Source organism: Myotis daubentonii, chromosome 21 (genome assembly GCF_963259705.1).
Source record: "Myotis daubentonii chromosome 21, mMyoDau2.1, whole genome shotgun sequence".
NCBI classification, from domain to species: domain Eukaryota; kingdom Metazoa; phylum Chordata; class Mammalia; order Chiroptera; family Vespertilionidae; genus Myotis; species Myotis daubentonii.
Window position 1 is genome coordinate 16,276,099 of NC_081860.1, and position 19,091 is coordinate 16,295,189.

The window sequence follows — 19,091 nt, forward strand, 5'->3', positions numbered from 1 at the left end:
TGCTCGCGCCAAATGATAGAAGCCGAGGTCTCAGTGCAGCCTGCGACCCTCTCAGCGGTTCTCAACCTTCTGGCCCTTTAAATACAGTTCCTCATGTTCTGACCCCCAACCATTAAAATTATTTTTGTTGCTACTTCATAACTGTAATGTTGCTGCTGTGATGAATCCTAATGTAAATATCTGCTCTGCAGGATGGTCTTAGGCGAGCCCTGTGAAAGGGTCCTTCGGCCGCCAAAGGGGTCGCGACCCACAGGTTGAGAACCGCCGCGAGACAAACATGGGATGCCAGCAACCCCGTCTCAGACGCCTCGCTTGTGCGTCAAAACTTCAGCACCTGGGTCTGCACTTCCGTTTCCAGTGAAAATGGAACTTTTCCTGCATAGGGGTGTGCATAAGTGCATACGATAAGTCACATGCGTATATGAGACGTGTATCTGTGCACTTTTGAAAGACAGACATTCCTCCAAACTCCAAGGCCCCCCTGCCAAACCCGGCCTCTCACCTCATGGCGGCTTCAGAGTCCGCCCACGAAGGCCGGGTCGGACCCGTGGGTGCCGTCGGTGCGCGCGGCAGGGCAGCAACGGGGAGCCTTTTCCCCACGTCCCTTCCGCCGGCGACCAGGACCCGACGGCCAGGCGGCGAGCAGCACCCCGGCGCGCGCGAACCCCGAGGTGCGCACCGGCCGGGCGCCGCGGCCACTCCGGCACCAGGTGGCGCCGCGCGTCCCCACAGCCCGCGGCGTCCGTGCGCTGCGCCCTGGGCGCGCCGCGCCGCGCTGCGCTCTGATTGGCTGGGCACCTGCCCGCGCCCCGCCCCCCGCCAGGGACCTAAGTGCGGCTGCTCGCCAGCTCGGGGCGCAGTCTGCGGGCCTCCCGGGCGGCGGCGGCGGCGGGGCGGGAGCGGCGCATCGGAGGGGACAAGACCGGGACAGGAGGGGACAGGCCGGCCGGCTGGCAGCGCCCCGCACACCCGCAACGATGCTGTCCTGGCAGCTGCACACGGGCCCCGAGAAGGCCGAGCTGCAGGAGCTCAACGCCCGGCTCTACGACTACGTGTGCCGGGTGCGCGAGCTGGAGCGCGAGAACCTGCTCCTGGAAGAGGAGCTGCGCAGCCGGCACGGGCTGCAGGGCCCGGACGCCGAGGGCCAGGCCCGCTGGGCGGAGGAGGCGCGCGGCTTGCGGCAGCAGCTGGACGAGCTGAGCTGGGCCACGGCGCTGGCCGAGGGCGAGCGCGATGCCCTGCGGCGCGAGCTGCGGGAGGTGCAGCTGCTGGCGGAGGAGACGCGCGCCGCCCGCCGCAGCCTGGACGCCGAGCTGGGGGCGCAGCGGCGGGAGCTGCAGGAGGCCCTGGGCGCGCGCGCGGCCCTCGAGGCGCTGCTGGGCCGGCTGCAGGCCGAGCGCCGCGGCCTGGACGCGGCCCACGAGCGGGACCTGCGGGAACTGCGCGCGCTGGCGGCCGGCCTGACCCTGAGCTACAGCGCCCGCGCCCTCCGGCCCGCCGCGCCCCCGCCGCCGCGCCTGCGGGAGGTGCACGACAGCTACTCGCTGCTGGTGGCCGAGTCGTGGCGGGAGACGGTGCAGGTGTACGAGGACCAAGTGCGCGAGCTGGAGGCGGCCCTGAGGCGCGGCCAGGAGAGCCGGCACCAGGCCGAGGAGGAGAGCCGGCTGTGCGCGCAGGAGGCCGAAGCCTTGCAGCGCCAGGCGCTGGAGCTGGAGCAGCTGCGCGCGCTGTTGGAAGAGGAGCTGCTGCGGATGCGCGAGGCCTACGAGCTGCAGGCCCAGGAGCGGCAGGTCCGTTCACAGGGACCAGTCCCATCCCGGCCCAGGAGCGCCCTGCAGGGGATGGGGGAGCGGCGGGTCTCCCCGGACCCACGGCGCCTTCACTGGGCGTCACCCTGGGTGGTGTTGGCCCCGAGGTTGCCTGAGCTGCCTGGGGCCAGGACACTGAAGGGGGGCTCCTTGCTCTGCCTCAGGACCTCAGGGTCCCAACATCTCTCCAGCCCCGGAAAATGGACCCCTGGCCCATGGACTCAGTGGGCGAGTGCCAAATGCCAGGTTCTGGTGGCTAGCTCTGTCCCTGTCATCTTTTAAAAAAATATATTTTTAAATTGATTTCAGAGAGGAAGGGAGAGGGAAAGAGAGATAGAAACATCCCTGATGAGAGAGAATCGTGGATCAGCTGCCTCCTGAACACCCCCTACTGGGGATCGAGCCCACAACCTGGGCATGTGCCCTTGACTGGAATCGAACTTGGGACCCTTCGGTCCGCAGGCCAATGCTCTATCCACTGAGCCAAACAGGCCAGGGCCAGAGATGTGGGGTGCGTGTTTTTTTCACAGTCCGAGCTGAAGCCAGGTCTCTGGGGAGTGTAAAAGCCGCGGAAACGCGGCCCGGTGGCAGGCTGTTATAACAAGTGCCGAGTAAGGTAAACAGTTGCTATTTCAGAGGAGCGCAGGCTCAAACCTCGGATACTGCCCGGGTTGACACCTGCTGTGATTTATTGTCTGTACGCCCTGCCCAGTCTCGGACAGAATTGGAAATAATCCCAAATCTTCCTATCAGTAGTTCCCAGGAGGACGGCTTAAAATAACACGCCCATAAACTCAGAAGTATTTTTTTAAGGGAACAGTTTGTGTAGCTCCGAGTTAAAAGATTCGCGATCGGATGATATCGCGGTGCAAGAGTGAGTGGGTTTGGAAGATGCTGCCTGGAGGCGTGTTGTGTGGGCTGAATCCTCACCATTCCTTTGCTGTCGCGGCCCCCTCGGCTCATCTCGGACCTGGAAGCTCTAGGGGTGGAAAGAACCCCCATCCCCCTAATTAAGTTTTTTAAAAATTGATTGAAGAGAGAGGGAGATAGACAGAAAGAAATAACACTGCTGAGAAACATCATGGATCGGCTGCCTCCTGCACGCCCCCTAATGGGGTTCGAGCCCGCAACCTGGGCATGTGCCCTGACCGGGTATCGAACTGGTTCGTAGGCCCACAGGTTCACGCTCAACCACTGAGCCCTGCCAGCCAGGCCCAAGTCTGAAGCTTTAGTCCATCAGTGGGATGGGTTACAATTTCCCTGGAGAATGTTGAGAGCCAATGAGTCTTTTTTTAAAAATATATTTTTATTGATTTCAGAGAGGAAGGGAGAGGGAGAGAGAGAGAGAGAAACATCATCAATGATGAGAGAGCATCATGGATCAGCGGCCACGCCCCACAGTGGGATCAAGCCCGCAACCTGGGCATGTGCCCTTGACTGGAATCGAACCTGGGACCCTTCAGTCCGCAGGCTGACGCTCTATCCACTGAGCCAAACCGGCTCGGGCGCCAATGAGTCTTAGGTCCCTGCTTCCAAAAGTCAAACTTCCCTTTGGCAGTTTCCGGAAAAGTTGACTCGCATGAAAATGTGGTTGGGACAATACTTCCTTTCACTCCAACACAGTTTGATTTTCCTCTGTGTTTTGGGGGGCGAAGGGGGGGTGCAGAACTCTTCCGTGCCTTCTGGGAAGAGAGATTCTTTGCCCGTACCCCTTCCGCATGGCTAGGAGACCTTAACCAGCTTAGGAGGTTTGTGGTTGGAGAATTGAGTGCATCTGGTTTTATTTTTTCTAAGCAGCTTGACAATACATGAACGTCTTTGAAAAGAATAAACTACAACAGAGTCTCAGGTTGGACTATTTAGGTTGAATTTTGTAGAGCAGAAGGAAGTAAAGTGTTTATGTTCTATACGCTAACCTTGTGGCTGAGTCTGGAGTCATCAGTGGGGTGCTGTGCAGCTGGCATTGTTCTAGAGGCAGGGACACACAAGCACATGGAGAGAGATGGACAGATGGGATTGACAAGCAGAAGGGCTGTAAGAGTCATGTGAGCACGTGCCCTGTTATTGATGTCCTACAAGTACAGTCAAAAAAGATTTCGCCCGGCCAGCATGGCTCGGTGGTTGAGCACCGACCTATGAAACAGGAGGTCACAGTTCGATTCCCGGTCAGGGCACATGTCGGGGTTGTGGGCTTGATCCCCAGTAGGGGGCATGCAGGAGGCAGCCGATCTATGATTCTCTCTCATCATTGATGTTTCTATCTCTGTCTCCCTTCCTCTCTGAAATCAATAAAAATATTTAAAAAATTTTAAAAATTCCTTCATTTTATAAAAGGGACACATACCTCAGTTGCAGGCTCAATCTCCAGCCGGGTTGGAGACAATCAATTGGTGTGTCTCTTTAACATCAATGTCTCTCTCTCTCTCTCCCCCCTCCTCCCTTCCATTCTCTCTAAAAAAAAAAAAAAAAAAAAATGGAAAAATATCCTCAGGTGAGGATTAAAAAACACACAAAACTTCCATATGTAATAAAAAAACACACAACTGCTATGTGGAACAAATGCACCACTTGAAACCATCCTTGCGATGACTGCCCCTTTAACCTGGACGGTTTTCATCTCTCTGTGTCCTGGACTATTGGTACCGCCAGTTGGACCCAGCACAGCTCCGGGCCTTGATCTAAACACCCTCTGATCTTTCTAGAGTGCGATTGACCGCCTGGAGGATGAGAAGGCTGCCCTCACCTTGGCCATGGCCGACCACCTGCGGGACTATCAGGAGCTGGTGCAGGTGAAGACGAGCCTCAGCCTGGAGGTGGCAACCTATCGGTAAGGATGGGCTCCAGGCAGCTCCGGGCTGTGGTCCTGGTAATGGAGGAGAGGCTGTTGTCTTAGCAACGGTGGAGGAGCTGTTTCCTGGCAACTGAGGAGGGGCCGTTGTCCTGGCAACATAGGAGGGGATGTTTCCCAGCCATCCCCATGGAACTCCAGGCCCAGCTCTCAGGCTCTCCTGAGTCATGCATCCATCTCTGGCCAGGGGACAAAGTGCCTCATGAGTCACATGGATGGAGGCTGGGGTGGGAGGTGCCCCAAACCTGGCACCACTCTAGAGCCGATGCCGGGCCGGCCCGGAAACCCACCGCTGAGCCAGTGTTAGGTAACACCGGATGCCAGGCCGGTCTCTTCCTGGCAGGAATCTTCCTGTTTCCTCTCCGGGTTGCAATAAGGAGACTCTGATTTGATGCTTTGTATGTGGGATTGTTTTTCTTTTTACATATATTTTTATGGATTTCGGAGAGGAAGGGAGAGGGAGAGAGAGATAGGAACATCAATGATGAGAGAGAATCATGGATTGGCTGCCTCCTGCACACCCCCTACTAGGGATGGAGCCCGCCAGCCGGGCATGTGCCCTGACCGGGAATCGAACCGTGACCTCCTGGCTCATAGCTCGACGCTCAACCACTGAGCCATGGCTGGCCGGGCTTGTCCCGACTCCTTAATGAGGCCGGAGACGTGGTTTTCTCACATGCGTCCACTTATTTTTCTGCTGAGGAGGCTGCCGACCTGGGGAGCCACATGAAACGGCCACAAATAGGCGGTGAGTCAGGAGGTTGGCATCTCACAGTTACCAAGGCCTGGAGGCCGGTTTCCTCGCCTCAAAATAACCAGAGAAGCTCTACCCACTTCTTAAAGCCATACGAGTCTCTTCCTTAAATATCGTCCTTTGATTCCAGCCTGCGTGGCTCCGTGGTTGAGTGTCGACCTATGAACCAGGAGGTCACGGTTCCATTCCTGGTCAGGGCACATGCCCGGGTTGCGGGCTCCATCCCCAGGAGGGGGTGTGCAGGAGGCAGCCGGTCCATGATTCTCTCTTACCATTGATGTTTCTATCTCTCCCTCTCCCTCTCCCTTCCTCTCTCTGGAATCAACAAAAATATATTTTAAAAAAATGGTCCTTGGAGAGGTTTTGAGGAAATCGTGGGTTTCTGGCCTCTATGCTAGTGGGTTTGTGGATGCTTCTGCCCTTCGTCTGGTGGAGGGCAGGGCTCGGTGTGTGTTGTGAAGGGTGTGTGTTAATTAAGGCACCAATCATATGGCCAGTGCCTGCCTGTCCGTGCCTGGGAAGGCCCCAGATGGGTGCCCAGGTGCAGAAGGTGACACCTGCCCGTGCCAGCCATCGAGAGGGGGATGCAGATGTGGGCCTGAGCCCGTCCCCAGGAGGGGAACCCTGTGGGGGCGTTTTGGGGAAAAGCTCCAGAAGATGGTGAATAGGCTTTCGTCAGTGTGGTCTGGAGCGGGCTGTCTGCAGGATTTGTTCTTTCTTTTTAAAAAATATCTTTATTGATTTTAGAGAGGAAGGGAGAGGGAGAGAGAGAGAGAGAGAGAGAAACATCCATCCATGATGAGAGAGAATCATGGATCGGCTGCCTCCTGCACGCCCCCTACTGGGGATCGAGCCGGCAAGCCAAGCATGTGCCCTGACTAGGAACCAAACCATGACCTCCTGGTTCATAGGTCGATGCCCAACCCTTGAGCCACTGTGGCCAGGTGAGAGATTTTTTTTTAAATATGTTTTTATTGATTTTAAAGAGAGAGGGAGAGGTAGAAACATCAGTGAGAGAGAAACACTGATCATCAATCAGCTGCCTCCTGCACGCCCCCTTCTGGGGCCTGAGCCCACAACCCGGGCAGGTGCCCTGACCGGGAATAGAACAGATGACCTCTTGGTGTGTGGGACGATGCTCAATCCACTGAGCCACACTGGCAGCCGGGCCTGAGCGATCTTCTTTCCCCTGAACATCTCTCCACATACACCTGTCATGGACGTATCCGCTGACCTGTGCTCCCCAACACTTTCTGTCCTGACTTGGGCCGCTCCAGCGACAAGCCCTGTGGTACCTGAGGCTTCCCACCGGGTCTGAACCAGCACGTGGCCTTCTCACCAAGCCCCACCCTGGCCCCTTCGCTGTCGGTGGCATCCTCGGGCACCCACCCTCAGAGTCGCCCTTTTACCCAGAACATTCCTCCGATCCGGCACAGGCCTCAGAATTTTCTCTGCTTCGGAAGCTATTTGTGTTTCTGGGACGTGAGGCGCCTGGTCAGGAGGATGTGGGATTAATGGGCTGGTGTCCTGCTTCCTGGCTATTTTCCCGAGTGGAAGGGCTGGGCTCCGGGCCCTGCCCCTCGTCTGTTTTCTGGCATCTGCACACGTGTATGTGTCCGGCCCTGCGTCCATGGCAAACCTGTCCACACACACCTTGCGTAGAATCCATCTCGCCATCATCTTTGCTGTTTTCATGAGAAAGGGCTCCCCGCCCAGCAGCCGACATGGCTCAGTGGTTGAGCATCGACCTAGGAACCAGGACATCACAGTTCGATTCCTGGTCAGGGCACATGCCCGGGTTGGGGGCTCGATCCCCAGTGCAGGGCCTGCAGGAGGCAGCTGATCCATGATTGTCTCTCATCATTGATGTTTCTCTCTCTCTCCCTCTCCCTTCCTCTCTGACATCAATAAAAATATATTAAGAAAAAAAAAGAAGGGGTTCCCCTTGGCTGGCTCCCCCCCCTTCTGCCCACGGGGTTCCTGTATCCGTGGGAATCACCAGCCTTGGAATCAGTGGGCATGGAACTTGGTTCCCGTTTGCCTGAGGCGCCAGACCCCTGCCCGGCCCTGGCGTCCCACCTCTGTTTCTGTGCCCGGCTCTCAGCAGTAATCAGCAGCGTTTCCAAGTGGCCCCTGCTGCTGCCTGCCCGTTTCCATCCACAGCTTGTTACTTCTTGGCAGGGAAGTTAGCGACGTCCCGCGTTGCTCCGGCAATGCGACAATTGTTGTGCCCGCAGCAGCCGGCCTCCTAGGGTCTCCTCGCGCAAGGGACATCCCGGGCCGACCCAGCCCCAGCCCCAGCACGCCCGGTCCGCGGGCCCAAAGCTGACCTGGCCACTGTGTCCTCGGGGCTCCCCGTTGTCGGCGGGAATCACAACCCGATGAAGACGCGGCAGTTTCTTAGACTTTTGGAGCTCGACGTGGCCAAAGAAATCACCTGATCGAATGCTTTTGTTGTCGTTGTTTTGTGTATTTGTTTGTTTTAGAGAGAGTGGAAGGGAGGGGGAACAACAGAGAGAGAGAAACATCGATGTGAGAGAGAGAGAGAGACATCGATTGATTGCCTCCCGCACGCGTCCCAAACGGGACCAGGGTTTGAGCCTGCAACTGGAGCACATGCCCTTGACCAGAATCGAACCCAGGACCCTTCATTTCCCAGGCTGATGCTCTAACCACTGAGCAAACCAGCCAAGGCTAGACCCTCATTTTGTTCATTCGGTCGGATGAATGCTCTACCCCCCGGGTCCGCGTTCAGACACGAGTCCTCAAGCTCAGAGCCTGTGACGTTGTGGTCATCGACCCAGGACTCCACAGTGCGGCCCTCAGAGCCCATCTTGTGCTCTGTTTCCTAATGAGTTGTTATTATTATTATTATTACTTCCACAGAGCCTTATTGGAAGGAGAAAGTAATCCAGAGATACGGATCCTGGCTGAGCGCATGGAACACCTGCCGCGAGGTAAAGACCAGAAAAGCTAATTCTTTTTTTTTTTTTTTTGAAATATATTTTATTGATTTTTTACAGAGAGGAAGGGAGAGAGATAGAGAGTTAGAAACATCGATGAGAGAAACATCGATCAGCTGCCTCCTGCACATCTCCTACTGGGGATATGCCCACAACCCAGGTACATGCCCTTGGCCGGAATCGAACCTGGGACCTTTCAGTCTGCAGGCCGACGCACTATCCACTGAGTCAAACCGGTTTCGGCTGGAAAAGCTAATTCTTGAACTTCAAGGTGCTTCCCATCTGGACAGCTTCCGCCCGAGGATAAACAGCAAAGCCACGTTCACCTGGAGGCATTGGGGTTTAGATGTGATTTTGTCGCATGACCGTTGTTCACCCCTCTCTTACGTACAGAATAGATTTTATCCAACGGGCCACCATTCTCAGGGGCGGGGCATCTTTTTTCCTGCCAAGGGTCATTTGCATATTTATGACATCACTCTCAGGCCATACAGAATGACCCACTTAGAAACCAGCCTGCTCTGTTTGGTCCAACAGTTCGTTAACTCAGAGCCAGGCCAAGTGACTTCCAGGGCCTTATACAGCCCCTGGGCCGGACAGTTTATAAGCTGATAATTTTGTAGGGCCTGTGAATGATGTGATAAGTATCCAGATGGCCCTTGACAGAAAAAAGGTTCCCCGCCCGTGACTTAGAAAGAAGCGGGGGGTGGGGTGGAGAGCAAATGGGCCAGGACAGACTCCGAGGAGGACCCCGGTTAGGTCCGGGGCTCCCTAATCTTTTACTGGCTCTGATTTTCAATCCTGGGAAGAGCTCAGGACGAGGGCCTTCGGATGTCTGCTACCTTGTTTCAGGCACTCATTGTTCTCCAAGCTTCTTCAAGGGTCCAGAGACAGTATTCGTAAACTAACACGTATTGTAGCAATTGTGTATCCTGGCCAAAGGAAGGAAGGATTAGACTAAAGCGTGTTGTTTCGGAACTCTGTGCCCAGGAGGATGGGTGCCCTTGAAGCTGTTCCCCGAATAAGTGTTCGGATGCGTTCCCAGACAGCGGGTCGGTCACGCCTGTGAGCGGCTGTATGCTCCTGTGGCCACAGCGCGTCAGATAATGCGGGGCCCCTGACCACAAGGTGATGGGTCTAAAACTAGCCCGGGATCTTGCAGATCTCTCGATGAGCCTGCATTAGACAACCAGGCAGTTCCCTCATTTTCTGGGATATGTCAGTGGAGAACCAGTATATTGACCCCAAAAGAGGAATCTTTGTAGAAATTGTCCTGTCTTGATCTCCCTCCTGTATAAGAGGCCTCTGGCCTTTGCTGCCATGGAGACGAATGGGGAGAGAAGGCAGGATGGGGTGTGGGTAGCACCAGGGTGGGAGGGGGTGCTCTCAGGGTGGATGGTGAGAAAGAGAGAATGAGAGAGAGAGAGAGATACAGATACATCAATGTGAGAGACCCATCGATGGGTTGCCTCCTACATGTGCCCCAACTTGGGGGGATGATCAAACCTGCAACTGAGGTATGGGCCCTTGACCGGGAATCGAACCCAAGACCCTTCAGTGTGCAGGCTAACACTCTATATCAGCGGTTCTCAACCTGTGGGTCATGACCCCTTTGGCGGTCGAACGACCCTTTCACAGGGGTCACCTAAGACCATCCTGCCTATCAGATATTTACATGACGATTCATCACAGTAGCAACATGACAGTGATGAAGTAGCCACGAAAATAATGTTATGGTTGGGTCACAACATGAGGAACTGTATTTAAAGGGCCAGAAGGTTGAGAACCACTGCTCTATAACCACTGAGAACAGCAGCCAGGGCTACAGTGCCATGTTTTATAGTAAATTTGGAGATTTGAAACCATCTTATTGATGACGACCGTTCCGTGGTAATAGTGTGTGTTTATTGGATGGGATAGACCTGGGGGGGGGGGTGCTTTTATGATAGAAAGAGGTACCCATGATGCTCGTTTTAATGAACCGTTCGCTTCCTACAGAGCTCAGAACCACGGCCTACCAGCACACGCACGCGGCGTTACAGAGGGAAATGAGGGAAAACGAGAGAAACCTGTTTCTGAGGCACAAGCCGCCCCCCGGGAGTGTCCGTCGCAGCTGGACCCGGCCCGCGCCCCGCACAGCCACGGGGCCCGCCGCCAGGGGACGCCTCTCGGGCCCGGGATCTCCTGTCCTGCCCGCCGCCCGGCGGGAGACCGCCTACGAGAAAACCGCCAACGGTCAGGCCCGTTTCAGGACTCTCTCTCCCATGTCCGGGCTTTCGAGGAAAGCCGAGGTGCCCGCGCAGACATTCCCTGGGAGGCCGAGAACCGAGGGTCCCAAGGCGCGTCTGGCCAGAGAGGCCAGCCCCGCCCGCGAGGCCCACCGCGACCGCAGCGACCGAGTGGCGGTGGGTGCCGCCGAGAGCGCCTGGTCCGGGGAGAGGATCGTCGTTTTGGGAAAGAAAACGGAAGCTCCGGCCGCGAGGGAGCGGGAGAGAAGCCGGCCGGTGACCATCCACGTGAAGCGAGAAGAGAAGATGTTTGACTCGAAGGAGAAGGCCTCGGAGGAGAGGAACCTGCGATGGGAGGAGCTGACCAAGCTGGATAAAGAAGCGAGGAAGAGGGAGAGCGAGCTCATGAGGGACAAGGCGAAAGGGAGGGAGCCCCCCCAAGAGACCGGTGTGCGGGCGAGAGAGATACCGATCCGCCTGGAAGTGTCCCGGGACAGCCGGGCAGAGGAGGGGGCCGCCCGAGGCGCCCGGACGCCCCCACAAAAGGATGCAGGTGGTGGTCCGGGGGGAGGGATGGACACGAGGAGAGAGACGAGGTTCGGGCTGGACGCCAGGGAGGCCGCGGGCTCGCCGAGCGGCGACGCCGCGACGGAAACCATCGCGGAGAGCATCGTGTCCAGCGTGCTGAAGCGGTTCACCCAGTCGCCCGAGACCGAGGCCTTTCCGGACACGAAGGTCACGTACGTGGGCCGGAGGGAGCTGCCCGGGGACAAGGGAACCAAGACGGAGATCGTGGTGGAGTCGAGACGGACGGAGGAGATGGACGTGCGGGACGGAGCCGGCCTGGACTCCCTTCTGGGCCAGGGCGGGAAGGCCGAGGTGGAGCTGAAGGCCAAGTCCACGGAGCGGATGATCGGGGACCTCATCAGTCTCGGTCTGAAGGGGAGGGAGGGCAGGGCCAAGGTGGTCAACGTGGAGATCGTGGAAGAGCCCGTGAGCTACATGGCGGGCGGGAGGACGGAGGAGTTTTCCACCCCCTTCCGAGTGGAGGAGGCGGACGACGCGTCCCCGGGGTTCGGGGAGGAGAAGGAGGTCGCGTTCTCAGCGGCCCGACGTCAGGAATCCACGCTGCCCCCGGGGAACGCCACACGGGTGGAAGAAGTGACGGAGGCAGGTGACTTGGAGGAGGAGCAGAGGTACTTCGTGTCCACCCCGGAGGAGGCCCCCGAGGGGCGTGACTTCGGGCAGGACGGGGACGAGGGCTCGGTGTACGGGCAGATCCACATCGAAGAGGAGTCCACCATCCGGTACTCCTGGCAGGACGAGATCGTGCCGGCGTCCCGGAGGACGGTCTCCCGGGGAGAGACGGCGGGGAAGTCCCCGGGGGCCCCGGCGTCGTCTCCGGAGGCGGAGGTGGGCTCCCCGCACTGGATCGAGGAGACGACCAGCGGCGAGTTTCGCGCCGAAGCCACGGTCATCGACAAGGAGATTAAAATCCCGCACCAGTTCCACACGTCCATCAAAAGAGACTTCAGGGAGCCCAGGCACCAGCTGGTGGAGGTGATGGAGCAGTTGGAGGAGAGCCTCCCGGAGCGGGTGAGGGAGGAGCTGTCTGCCCTCACCACCCAGGACCAGGGCGGGCTGGGCGGCCGCCTCTCGGTGGACGTGAGGAAAGTCCAGCCCTCAGGCGGCGGGGCCATGACCCTGGTGGCCGAAGTCAACCTCTCCCAGACCGTGGACACCGACCAGCTAGACCTGGAGGAGCTGAGCAGAGACGACGCGGGTGAGATAGAGCGAGCCGTGGAGGCCGTGGTGCGAGGCAGCCTGGCCCAGCGACGCAGCCCGGGACCCGGGAGCCCAGACGGGGACGCTGGAGCGTCGCCACCGGCGACCGGCTTGGGCTTCAAGCGCTGGGCCACCCAGGAGCTGTACAGCGCCTCCGCCGAGGACGATGACGCCGGCTGGGCCTCTCGCAGCTCGGAGACGGTCACCGCCATGCAGGGGCCGGTGTCGGCCACCGTGGAGGTCATCAGCCCGCGGGGCTTTGCCCGCTCGCATGTGCTGGAGGACGTCAGCTCGTCTGTGAGACACATTAAGATCGGCCCCTCTGGAGTTTGGAGGACCGAGCAGGTCCCCCCCGAAGGACCGGCTGCAGGACAGGTGAGTGGGGAAGGTGGCTGGGGCCGGGCAGCCAGTTCCGAGGGAGCCCGCTGTTTTTTGAGGCGCTTTCCAGTAGGTCCCGGTCCAAGTCGAGTGTCCAAAGAAATCGTCTCCCAAGTGCCTGACCCTGCCTGACAGCAGGCAGGGGGTGCAGAAGAACTTGGCCTCCACTCTCCACTCCCCCCCCCGCCCCCCCCCCCCCCCCCAGAACTCGACACAGGTCAGGGAGCCACCGGGCATGTGGCTCCAAACAGTTTCATGCTCAAAGGGAAGGGAGTTTACAAGGCCCTGTTTCTGGGGCAGGGGAGGTTGGTGATGATTATTATTACTTTTTTAAAAAAAATATTTTATTGATTTTCCACAGAGAAGAAGGGAGAGGGATAGAGAGCTAGAAACATCGCTGAGAGAGATTGATCAGCTGCCTCCTGCACGCCCCCCCACTGGGGATGTGCCCACAACCAAGGTACATGCCCTTGACCAGAATCGAACCTGGGACCCTTCAGTCCGCAGGCCAACGCTCTATCCACTGAGCCAAACCGGTTCGGCTATTATTACTTTTTAAAAATATATTTTTACCAATTTCAGAGAGGAAGGGAGAGGGAGGGAGAGAGAGAAACATCCATAATGAGAGAGAACCATGGATCGGCTGCTTCCTGCACTCCCCCCACTGAGAATCGAGCCCGCAACCCGGGCATGCGCCCTGACCGGGAATCGAACCGCGACCTCCTGGTTCACAGGTCGACGCTCACCCACTGAGCCACCGCCGGCTGGGCACGAGCAGACCCTTTAGGCACCGAAGTCTTGCAGAAACCCAAACCTCTGAGCATGCTGCCTTCTGTGGGCCCATTTCCAAAACATGGGCCCTGGCTGGCTCTGTGGGCTTCCCGGAGCGGCTAGGCGAGCCCGCAGGCAGCAGGACGCCAAGGCAGGCGGTTCCGGGGCCCAAAGGAACTGTGTTTACCTTTCAGATGGACGCGAGTCCCACGGAGGCGGCCCCCCGCCGGGCCCGAGAGGCCACGGTCCTCTTCGCCACAGGGACGGAAGGGGATGCTCACAGCAGTACCTGGAGGGAGGCCGGCCGTGAGGAGGACCAGGCCGCCCGCGTGGCCTCCCGGGAGCAGGCTGTGTTCGACAGGACGGTGCAGCTGCAGAGGATGGTGGACCAGAGGTCGGTGGTCTCGGACGAGAAGAAAGTGGCCGTCCTCTATCTAGACAGCCAGGGGGACGAGGATGACGGACACTGGTTTTGATGAAGTCTTTGTGTTCGAGGGTATTTGGTTTCGTAATGTACCAACCTGCAGAGGCCTTGGCTCATTGTCAGCGGGTATGTGTGTGTGTGTGTGTGTGTGTGTGTGTGAAGTTCCCACTCTTTACTAAACCCTCCCCCATCTTTTTAATTTCTCCAAAGAGGGCGCCAGGTAATGTCAACTTCCTTTGCAGCCTGGAAAGGTGTCGAATGAATGAATGTGTGTGTTAAAAGGCGCTGGAGTTTTATCTGAGTTGGGGCTTTTCAAAAATACCGTTGATCTTTGTGGTCTTAAAAGTTTTTTTTTGTTTTGTTTTTTAAATAACATTTTTATTGATTTCAGAGAGGGAGTGGGAGAGAAACATCCATGATGGGAGAGAATCATGGATCGGCTGCCTCCTGCACGCCCCCTACTGGGGATCGAGCCCGCAACGTGGGCGTTGAACACGTTCTGGTTCATAGGTTGACACTCAACCACTGAGCCACGCTGGCTGGGCTTAAAAGTTCCTTTTTTTTTTTTTTTTTTTTCCCCCTGGGAGTTTTCGCTCCTGGGGACGGTTTGCACCAATTTGCACCTGGTCACAGACATGCCTCGCACCTGTTTGCAACTCTACCTTTAGGTAAGCTGCCGCACCGGCAACCAGATAAAAGTTACATATTACAGAGGACATTTTCTTTGCATGTGCTACTAATAGTCAACTAACCTTATAAGGGGAAAAAAAAAAGAAAACAATGCACTTTTCTCTTTCTGAAGTCTTTTCAGAAAGAAATCATAGGAGATAAGCAGATGGCTCACTTGAAATCTACATGATTTCACCTTTAGGAAAAAGTGACACGTCATAGAGTTAAACCCACTGTAAGACTTGAATGAATAGCTTTCTCTGTACAGAAGTTTAGAAAATAGAGCATCTTATTTATGGAGACGGTAGCTCCAGGCTATTGCGGCATTTCAGTTTTTAAAAATATATTTTTATTGATTTCAGAGTGGGAGAGAGAGAGAGAGAGAGAGAAACATCGATGGGAGAGAATCATTGTTTGATGGGAGAGAATCATGGATCGGCTGCCTCCTGCACGCCCCCTACTGGGGATGGAGCTCACAATCCAGGCATGAGTCCTGTCTGGGAATCGAACTGTGACCTCCAGGTTCACAGGTCGCCGCTCAACCACTGAGCTGTGCAGGCCGGGCTGAAAGCTTCGATCTTTAAAGGTGTAACGTCACGTTAAAACTAGTATCTCACACACCCCAGCATATTGTAATCCAAGCTGGTTTCTTTCCCACGATGTATCCTAGACTACGCCTTTTCTAACAGTATCATAGAGCTGCCCGTTGTGCACAGAGGAGCAGTGAGCCAGATGGCATCACCCTCAGGTAGGTCATGGCCTCAGGGGTGAGGGTGGCATTGAAAGTTCTCCCCTCTGGGTTTCACACGACGGCCCTCAGGCCCCCGAGACCGCATCTCCCCGGCTTCAAGGAACGTTTAGGGAGAGTTGGTCTTCGTCACCGATAACTGGAGGAGAAATAAGTGAGCATAGCTTTGGGGTGAGGATGCGGTCTTTTCCTATTTACTGTTGTTTCGCCTTAATGGTATTCATGGACTGCTTCTCACCTTCCGGCGGGCTGCTTCGATGTTGTTTGTTTACAATGTGTATTGAGGATGGCCTCGTCTAAAAGGCTTCCCTTGCTAACCTCCCTGCGAAGGGAAATGTCACAAAACGTGTAAAAATAAAAATCTAAGAAAACAACAAAAACCCTGGCATTGCCACTCGAGAGAATGTCTCCATGGCGGGTGGGGGTGGGGTGAGGTGTTCGTGTTTCCTTTTTACACGCTAATGAAAACATGTGTTCACATGTGTGCTTTTCATGATGGCCTGGATCCACTGGGGAACCCATGTGAAAAGCTCGTTCTTGAATTCATCCAGGACTTGACACGGTTAGCACAGAGCGAGAACGCGTGGCGGACGGAGCGCAGGCCGGCCCCGTGGCTGGTGTTCACATAGGACTGGACGGTGTGTGGTGAGAACCTCACCGTCACCGCCAGGGAGCCTGGTGGTGGTAGATGGGACATTCTCGCCCCTTCTTCCCATGCGGCCTTCATTCCACAGGCCTGTCTGGGGGGAGCAGGGGAGGAGAGGGGTAGGGGGGGTATGAGAGGGTTGTGTGGTCGCTGTCACCCGCCTGAGGAGGACAAGGGACCCTGCCTCCCTCCGCCCTGTCACTCGGATCTTTTTGGTTGGTTTCCCATGGATTCCGGAGGTGGCCTCTCTCACAGATGAAACCAGTGGTTTGGGGCGAGGGCAGCCTTGTGATCCTGGCACCAGCCTGCAGCCTGGGGAAGAGGGGCGGTCGGGGGGAGGAAGCACCGCCCACACACTGACTCCAGCACCTTCAAGCCTCCTTTTATCAGCCTTTTATTCTCCATCCCTATTACCTTCCCGTCAGAGGGGGCTTTTCCCAGAATTGAACTCCAAACCGGACTCCCGACCTGGGCGGAGGGCTGTGTACGCGCAGTGAGATGTCGACATTTCCCCACGTGGGGAGCCTTGACCTTTTCGAGAGGAGCTCTCGGGCCACAGTCGTGCCGGTGGGTAAAGGCATTTGTTGGCACGAAGAACCACTTAGGAGGTAAAACGGAAACTGCTTATGGGAGCACCAGAGGCCAGGAAAGGCCACGCACCATCACAGGGGCCCGGAGGCGTGTGAGGGGGCGCCCTGCCCACCTGAGGGCTCGCGAGGTGCCTGCTGATGCCACCTCCCGGTTGGGGAGGCGTGTCGCCAGCGCCCGGGCCTGCCCGAGCTGTCCTGGGGTGCGGTGGGTCTCAGTCCGCTACGTGGGGCCTGGCCCTCCTGGGCGCCGCGTGCTGGGCCACGCCGGTGCAGAAGGTCGGTCTGGCCCTCGGGGCCGACCTCAGCTTCACGGTGGCCATCTCTGGGGCCCTGCGAGCAAGCGGAGGGTGGTGAGTGGGGTGCCCCTCGGACCCCCCCCCCCCCCCCCGTGCTGTGGGACAGCCCAGCAGCTGCCCGGTTCCATTTCATGGAGGAGCCTCGGGAGGGGATGCGGGTGGGAGGAGAACCGTGGCTCAGGGACCTAGAAGGCAAGGTGTTTTCTGGAGCTTTCTCATGCCTGCGACCCTTCCCTCGAGCTGAGAGTCAACCTGAGGGAGCCGAGCAGGAGCAGGAAGGTTGGGCTGGAGGCCTCAGTGCAGGCGTGGGGACCTTCTCTCTGCCCGGGGCCACCTGGATGTTTATAGCATCCTTCGTGGGCCGTACAAATGATCCACTTGGACGTGAGCCTGCCATATTGGGTCCAGCATTTAATTAACTCACCCCTAATGCCTTGGCAGGGCCAGACCAAAGGATTTCCTGGGCCTTATATGGCCTGCGGGCCGGACGTTCCCCACCCCTGCCTTAGTGGCTCATCTTCCCTGGGGTAAGGGCCTGGAGCGCAGAGCAGCGCCCCCTGCTGGCTGTGTCCGCATCGGGAGCTCCCATGAGTGCGGATTTGGCGGCCGGTCCAGGGGCCCTCTGGGAACACAGGATCTTCGAGGTGGAGAGCCGCCACAGCAGAATTGGGGCCTCCTAAGAAGGATGTGGGGGGCCCGGCTGGCTTTGCTCAGGGTTGAGCGTCAACCTGTGAACCGGGAGGTCACAGTTCGACCCCGGTCAGGGCACAGGCCCGGGTTGTGGACTTGATCCCCCGTGTGGGGCCGTGCAGGAGGCAGCCAATCAATGATTCTCTCTCATCATTGATGTTTCTTTCTTTCTCTCTTCCTTCCTCTCTGAAATAAAAAACACATTAAAAAATAAAATACCAGAATTTCAATCTTAAAGAAAAGAAAGATCTGGGTGAAGTCAGAGGGCTCTCGGGCTCCCATTGCGACGGGCACCCCAAGAGCGCAGGGGAGCCCCGGCAGGTTCCAGCGGAAGGCATTTTACAGCTGGGCTTCCGAGGAGCTGGTCTTGCCTGGTGTCTGAGTAACAGGAAGTCGGTACAGCTCTCCACGCACAGACAGTCCCCCAGAACCCCAGACCCGGCTTCCTGGGGGGTTCCGGACAACCGAGGAGTGAGGTGCCCAGGGGAACAGCGAGGGAACACCAACTCACTTGGACAGGACGTCCAGGGCCTGCTGGGTGGCCAGCGTCCGCCTGTCCTGCGGTCCATACAGGAGGGTCTGAATCTGGAGACACTGCAGAACACCAAGCAGTCATCGTGAGGGTATGAAATGTCACGGGGAGCATGCAGCAGGAGGACAAGGCTCCCAAGAATGGGAGAAAGAATGCTTCAGTCACAGACCCCTGTCTGACCTTCACTACGAATGCTAGGGGCAGTCTGACCTTCACCATGAATGCTAGGGACAGTCTGACCTTCACCGAGTGCTAGGGACAGTCTGACCTTCACCGAGTGCTAGGGACAGTCTGACCTTCACCGTGAATGCTAGGGACAGTCTGACCTTCACCGTGAATGCTAGCGACAGTCTGACCTTCACCGTGAATGCTAGGGACAGTCTGACCTTCACTGAATGCTAGGGGCAGTCTGACCTTCACTGAATGCTAGGGGCAGTCTGACCTTCACTATGAATGCTAGGGACAGTCTGACCTTCACCGTGAATGCTAGGGGCAGTCTGACCTTCACTGAATGCTAGGGACAGTCTGACCTTCACTGAATGCTAGGGACAGTCTGACCTTCACTGAATGCTAGGGGCAGTCTGACCTTCACTGAATGCTAGGGACAGTCTGACCTTCACTGTGAATGCTAGGGGCAGTCTGACCTTCACTGAATGCTAGGGACAGTCTGACCTTCACCGTGAATGCTAGGGACAGTCTGACCTTCACCGTGAATGCTAGGGACAGTCTGACCTTCACCATGAATGCTAGGGGCAGTCTGGCCTTCACTGAATGCTAGGGACAGTCTGACCTTCACTGTGAATGCTAGGGACAGTCTGACCTTCAACTTGGATGTTCCGAGGGATCTTGGAAACAAGTGTACAGCTCTAGCACTGTTTTACAGAACCCTCTGTGACAACCTGTATGCAAAAATATGTTTAAAAAGTAATATTTTTAAAAATAAAGGCAAGAGAATTGGTAT

The 19,091-nt window shown here is 57.0% G+C and overlaps 2 protein-coding genes across 6 annotated transcripts in view; one reads left to right on the plus strand and one right to left on the minus strand.

The window, feature by feature from the left end:
- The first annotated feature begins 845 nt into the window (after positions 1-845).
- SYNM (synemin) lies at positions 846-14,319 on the plus strand. Its single transcript, XM_059678128.1, has 5 exons — positions 846-1,790; positions 4,511-4,635; positions 8,297-8,367; positions 10,372-12,761; positions 13,730-14,319. Exons 1-5 carry the CDS (start codon positions 978-980, stop codon positions 14,009-14,011), a joined length of 3,681 nt encoding a protein of 1,226 aa, XP_059534111.1. The 5' UTR covers positions 846-977; the 3' UTR covers positions 14,012-14,319.
- A 219-nt stretch (positions 14,320-14,538) lies between these two features.
- Positions 14,539-19,091, minus strand: part of TTC23 (tetratricopeptide repeat domain 23) — a 28,957-nt gene continuing 24,404 nt past the window's right edge. For all 5 annotated transcript variants that reach the window (XM_059678136.1, XM_059678135.1, XM_059678137.1 and 2 more), the window contains 2 exons: positions 18,110-18,192; positions 14,539-16,942 (listed from right to left, as the gene is read on the minus strand). In XM_059678136.1, coding sequence (XP_059534119.1) covers positions 16,825-16,942; positions 18,110-18,192 — 201 coding nt within the window. In that variant the 3' untranslated portion in view covers positions 14,539-16,824. The remainder of the gene's footprint in view (positions 16,943-18,109; positions 18,193-19,091) is intronic.